This window comes from Sciurus vulgaris (assembly GCF_902686455.1).
Source record: "Sciurus vulgaris genome assembly, chromosome: 5".
In the NCBI taxonomy this organism is placed as follows: domain Eukaryota; kingdom Metazoa; phylum Chordata; class Mammalia; order Rodentia; family Sciuridae; genus Sciurus; species Sciurus vulgaris.
The window spans coordinates 71,049,832-71,055,831 of NC_136465.1; the positions used below are offsets into that span (position 1 = coordinate 71,049,832).

Below are 6,000 nucleotides of genomic sequence, written 5' to 3' on the forward strand. Positions count from 1 at the left end.
AAACAAAAGTAGTAGCCACTGGGCAAGACAGGAAGGTACTCTTTTTAGCAGAAATGCCCTTTCTTATCTCTGAGGCAGGGCAGATGACTCACACCTAAAGTCACAGTGGATAGTGTAGCCACTATGGAAAATGGGATGATGTTTCCTCAAAAAGTTAAAAATAGAGTTGGCAAATGATCCAGCAATTTAACTTCTGGGTATATGCTCCAAAGAACTGGGACTTGAAGAGTATTTGGACACCCATAGCCGCAGCAGCTGTTATGGTTTGGATGTGAGTTATCTTCCAAAACTGATGTGTGAGACGATGTAAGAAGGTTTAGAGGAGAAACGATTGGGTTATGAGGGTCTTAACCCAATCAGTGAATTAATCCCCTGATGGAATTAATTGAGTGGTAACTGAAGATAAGGTAAGGTTGGAGGAGGTAGATTGGGTTTGTGTCTTTGGGGTCTATTTTTTGTGTCTGGTGAATAGAGTCTCTCTCTGCTTCCTGATCATCATGGGGACTGCTTCCCTCAGACACACTCTTCCACCATGATGTTCTGCCTCATCGTGTGCACCCAGGAATGGAGCCAGCCTTCTCTGGACTGAGACCTCTGAAATTGTTAGTTCTCAAATAAACTTTTCCTCTACAATTGTTCTGTTCAGATTATTTAGTCACAGCAGCAAAAAAGCTGATTAAAACAGCAGTGTTTTTCACAACCCACCAAGGGGTGTAAGCATCCTAAGTGCCTACTGACAGATGTTTAAACACAAAGAGGTACATGTTTAACAGTGGGACATTCAGCTGTATAAAGGAAGGAAATTCTGAATTCTGACACAGGCTACAATGTGGATGAACTTATGTTAAGTGAAATAGCCAGATGCAGAAGGACACACATTGAATGATTCCATGAAGAACAGGCACTTACTGTAGTGAAATTCCTAGAGAGAGAAAATAGATAGGGATTGCCAGGACTGGGGGAGGGATGAATGGGAACTTATTTTTTTGTCAGTATAGTTTCTGTTCTGCAAGATGAAAGGAGTTCTGGAGATGGATGGTGATGATGGTTCCCCCCAAATGTGAAAGTACTTAATGCCACCAAACTGGTTAAAAATGGTCATGATGGTAAATTTCACGTAATTCACATTTTAACACAACTTTAAAAAATCACAGTTGTGGAGAACACCAGGAACTGGGCTGAGATGTGGTACCTGCACTGTGCGTTTATGGAGGGATCTCCAGGTCCTAGTGTTGCAGCTAAGTGCTCTACATGCATAAGCTCATTAATTCTCCTCTAATGCTAGAAGGTAGCTATTAATAATTCACAGCTAAGGAACCATGGCCTGAGGGGTTAAGAGACTTATACAAATTCACATTACTAGTAAGCTGCAGATCTGAGATCACAAGCCAAGTCAATTAACCACAAAAATCTTTTAAAGTTTTCCAGTTAACCTAAATCTGAAGTCAGCTAACTTCTGTAAAGAGCCAGATAGTAGGTATCCATTCAGTCTTTGTCACTAGTACTCAACTCTGCCACTATCTTGGGAACAATATGTAAATGGATGAGCACAGCTGTGTTCCAATAAAACTTTACTTATAAAAACAGGTATTGGGTCAGGTTTGGTTAGCCCACCAACCTCTAAAGGATTCTTAGCAAGTTTGCTTAGCCTGAATTCCAAGGCAGTGTGGGGAGTATTATGGTTTGGACCTGAAAAGCTCCTGTATTAATGCGGGAATATTCAGAGGTGAGATGATTGGATTGTGAGAGTTGTAACCTAATCAATCCATCCTATTTGACTGGGTAGAAGTTGTAGGCAGTGCAGGATGGCTGGAGGAGGTGGGTCACGGGGGCATGCCCTGGAAGGGGCCCCTTTCCCTTTCTCTGCTTCCTGGTCACCAGGCGGTAAGAAGGTTTCCTCCATAAAAGGCTGGCCCTTTGGCCTTGATGTTCTGCCTCATCTTGGGTCCAGAGCAATGGACTTAGCTGTGTAACTGAGATCTCCAAAACTGGGAGCCCCAAATAAACTTTCCCTCTCTGAGCTGTTCTTGTGAGGTATTTTGGTCACAGTTACAAGAAGCTGACTAAGAGGGTGAGATGGGTTCTTGGTGTTGATAGATGATCTTTTTAGACCTCTAAAAGCCAAAGAAGTAGGGTTTTTGAGGCTCTCGGTTTTTCCCCCATCTTCCTCTGCAGGCAGGTAGAGTCCCTCACGCCTTCCCCAGCCTGGCCCTCTCCTGAGTGCCTTTCCCTCTGAGGCAGGACTGTTACTTGGAGCCCTCTGCTTCTCTAGGGTACTACACCAGACCCAACCCTGAAAAGCAACAATGACTCCAATTCTACCTGGAGGAGTCTCCATGAAACCCAAGAGGTTCCTTGTGAAGGATGGTGTGACACTCAGGGCCCGTTGGTGAGGCTCAGGACTCGAAACTTCCACACAGCCCCTGTTCACACAGGTCAATGTCCATCACTGCAGTCCTGCACCAGAAGGTCCCCACCTGGAGCCCAAGCATATGGCAACTCATGCTCCTATCCTCCACACCATCCATCATTGTTTCCTCCAGGGACCTCCATTTGAAAAATCTGCAGAACCTCCTCCTTTGTTCTATGCTGCGTGCAGTATTCTTCTGGGCTAGCTACCTGCTGGTGGGCTCGGAGCACTGTGGCAGTCTCCCCCACCTCCTGGATAATCACAAAGTCAATCTTGCCATTTGCAAATGGGTTTTTTTTTTTTTCTTTGTTTTTGAAGAAGGAGAAAGAAGGGAAAACACACCAAGGGAGAAGCTTAATTCTTTCTCCTTTCTCAAAACAACCGCAGGCTCTGCTGAACCTTCTTCCAACTGTGCTTCTTCACCAGCTCTGGACCCACTACCTCTCCCCTCCACTCAGCCCACAGTCTCACATGACAAACGTGAGCTCTTCTCCTTTCCCAGACCACACTGGGAGTTTAAGGTGAAATGGCAGTGGTGGCCTGGTTCAAGGAGTGGGATGCCATCACAGGGAGTGGCTGTACCCAGGTAGCTATGAGGGTGGTGACAAGCCAAGATACCTTTCAATCTGCCCCAGGACAAGCAAGGACAGGTGCACTTCCCACAGACAGCCAGAGTCAACTCTGAGAAGGCTGCTCTTGCTCACACCTGCTTCCCAGCCTATCTTCCTCCCAGAGGCCAGAGGGATGGTGGTTCCATGACAAGCTTTGCTCTCTCTCGATTGTGCCTTGTCAGTCAGAAAACCTCAAATGCTCCATTGCCTACAGGTGGAGAAAAACTTCAGAGATTAAGTAGATGGCAGAAATCAATGGCTTGAGCACACAAGCCTGGCTCCTTGGCTCCTCAGCCCTTTTCCTCCTGTAGGGATAGGAGTGAGGCAAAGGGAGAAGGTAGCTGAGACGTAATGTATCTGATCACATTCCAAGTCGAATACATATAATTTCTCTACAAATGCATACAGGATGGTTGAAATTCACCCAGTCTCTTCCGCTCTCATTAAAGAGAGGGGTTCAATAAGAGTAAACATGGATGTGTAACTAGAGTACTGAACTACTCAGCATGCACCCCAGTCTCAGCATGCGCCGCCCAGATGCTCAATGAATGGGAATTCCTTTTATTTCTAGCTGAGCTAAGCAGGCAGGGCCTGGGTGTGCAGTCCAGTGGCAGAGCACTCGCCTAGTGTGAGAGAGGCCCTGGGCTCCATCCCCAGCAACCCACCCGCAAATTAAGCATGTCCATTAAAACCATCCTAACAAACACTTGTACTGCAGACCTGTGAATGACAATTATGAAGTTCCCAGACAGAAGTTAGTCAAAGGGATCCTCGAAATACCCCAAATCTGGCCTTCCACATGGAGTGGGACTTAGGGAATAGATTTCAGCAACAGAAACTTATTAGGGAGCCTGTTGCTGAAAACAAGGGGGTGCAGAGGTGGTGCTGCTCACCAGGTCTCTTTCCTGGATGTGCACAATGGGAGATGGCTCTAGGAAAAGCATGGAAACCCGTCCTGTGGGACCAGATGGAGGAAGAATCCCACATCTCATTTCATCTGGTCACAAGGCCTGTTTTTAGGCTCTATTCCACGCAGCTCCCACAGCGAAGCAGAGATGGCATGATACTAATGAGTGTTCACGTTTCATTGCCCAATTTTTTAATATATTCTGAAAATTTATACTTAAAAAAGAAAATCTGACCATCATTGATTTTCCTCCTAACAGCACAGGCACACATCTTTTCAAAAATTGTTTTTAACAGAGCACAGAGGCTAAGGTGGGGGTTAAGAGTTTCATAGTACTCTAGTGGGGCCTGTTTTATTTACCTTCAATTGGGTGACATCATCAGTAAGACACTGAGAAGAGGTTGTGCCAATTAAGGTAGAAAGTCACTAAACCAGGACTGGGGAAACTACACCCCTGGGCTGAACCCAGCTGTTGCCTATATTTGTACAGTCTGTGAGCTGAGAATAGTTTTCACAGTTTTTAAATGACTGAAAAGGAAATATCCAAAGAAGAATAATATTTGATGACACATGAAATTATATAAAATTCAGTGTCCATAAATAAAGTGTTTTCGGAATTTGGCATGCTCATCTGTTCACACATTGTCTATGGATGACTTTGTGTTGCAGCAGCAGAGTTGGTAGAGGTGAGAGAGAATACTTGACCCACACAACAGAAAATATTTATTCTCTGGACCTTTCTAGGAAGTTTGCTGAGCCCGCTGTGGACAATGATGTGCTCTGAGGCTCTGCCACAGACCGTCCCTCAAAATGTGTTTCAAGACGGTTGAGAGCAGAGGTGAAGACAGGTGAGATGACCCTCTGAAATGCCCTCTCTCAGGCTGCTGCAGGGGACACTATCCGATCCTAAGGCACACGTAGCAGAGATGACATCATTGAAGGCAATAGATCCATGCCTTTCAATCTCCACTCTCAGAAGGTTCTTCTCTGTGTCTTACTCAAGGCTCTTATGTTACTATCACCATTTCTCACAATCCTAGAGAGTTACTGAATCAGAGACAGGAAACGACCCCTAGTCTGACCGCAGGTAAAGGCCAGAAATAGAATGAACCCAGGAGGCCTGGGTCCCAGTAGAGTTTGGGCTGATGGCTCCTTCCAGGACAGAACTGACGGGACCTTTTCTGTTAGGGATATCATCTCCTATGGGACAGCCCTAGTTTAAGACAAGGAGTCCCAGGACCCCGGGTGTTCCAGGTGGACTGGCCCAGCTGGGACCCTTCTTACCTGCATGTCTCTTCTGGCGATGAAGCCCTTGCCTTCGGTGTCACAGGTCTGGAAGAATTCCTGCGCCTTCCTCAGCATGGCCAGCTGGCCTGGTGCCAGCTCCTGGGTCTCCTTCTGCTCCGGGTGGTCCAGCAGACTCAGGCAGGTGCCACTCCCCTTCAGCTCCCCGCCATGTCCCTGGGGTCTGGAGACCACTCTCTCATCTGGGGTAGCCATACAGATCCGCTAGTCTCTCCGTCTTTTCAGAACCCAAGTAGGGAAGATGGGCGAGGGACACAGGTGCAATGGGGATGGAGTGAGGCTGGAAAAGAAGCAGAGGGGATGAGAGCGAGGCGCAGAGTCACTTGCAGTGTGTCCCGATATCTCTTAGCAACCACCTCTTAATTAACAGAAGCTCAGGACACCGAGAAGTGTGCCACGATCGACAGCTAGGAGATCAGCCAGTCCATCAGAGGGGAGGAGGCAAGAGTAGAGAGAAACAGGCATTTCCATGTTGGAAGGGGATGGGGTAGATGAACTCGGAAAGCAATTTCTCCTAATGTAAACACAGCACAACTAAAACAAATTCTAATAAACCAGCTGCTGTTTATTGTTTACTTAGAGGCAGGCACTTTGGTCATAACTTCAATAGATCCTTTTTTTCATGGAATTTTCACATCCCTCTGAGATGGATATTATCCACTCAGAATAGCAGAATAAATCAATTTTTACCAGTGAGAACATTGAGGCTCAGAGAAGTTGATGATTTGACCAACATCACACAGCAAGTTAGTTCAAAAGCTGAGATT

The 6,000-nt window shown here is 46.3% G+C and overlaps 1 protein-coding gene across 5 annotated transcripts in view; it reads right to left on the minus strand.

Moving 5' to 3' along the window:
- The window catches only part of CRACR2A (calcium release activated channel regulator 2A), an 81,562-nt gene extending 75,828 nt beyond the window's left edge, over positions 1 to 5,734 (minus strand). Inside the window, exon 1 of one of the 5 annotated variants that reach the window (XM_079140680.1) lies at positions 5,213 to 5,732. In XM_079140680.1, coding sequence (XP_078996806.1) covers positions 5,213 to 5,428 — 216 coding nt within the window. In that variant the 5' untranslated portion in view covers positions 5,429 to 5,732. Of the gene's footprint in view, positions 1 to 5,212 lie in introns of all 5 variants that reach the window. The other 4 variants (XM_079140678.1, XM_079140677.1, XM_079140679.1 and 1 more) reach the window with 4 other exon arrangements.
- Between the last annotated feature and the right edge of the window lie 266 nt (positions 5,735 to 6,000).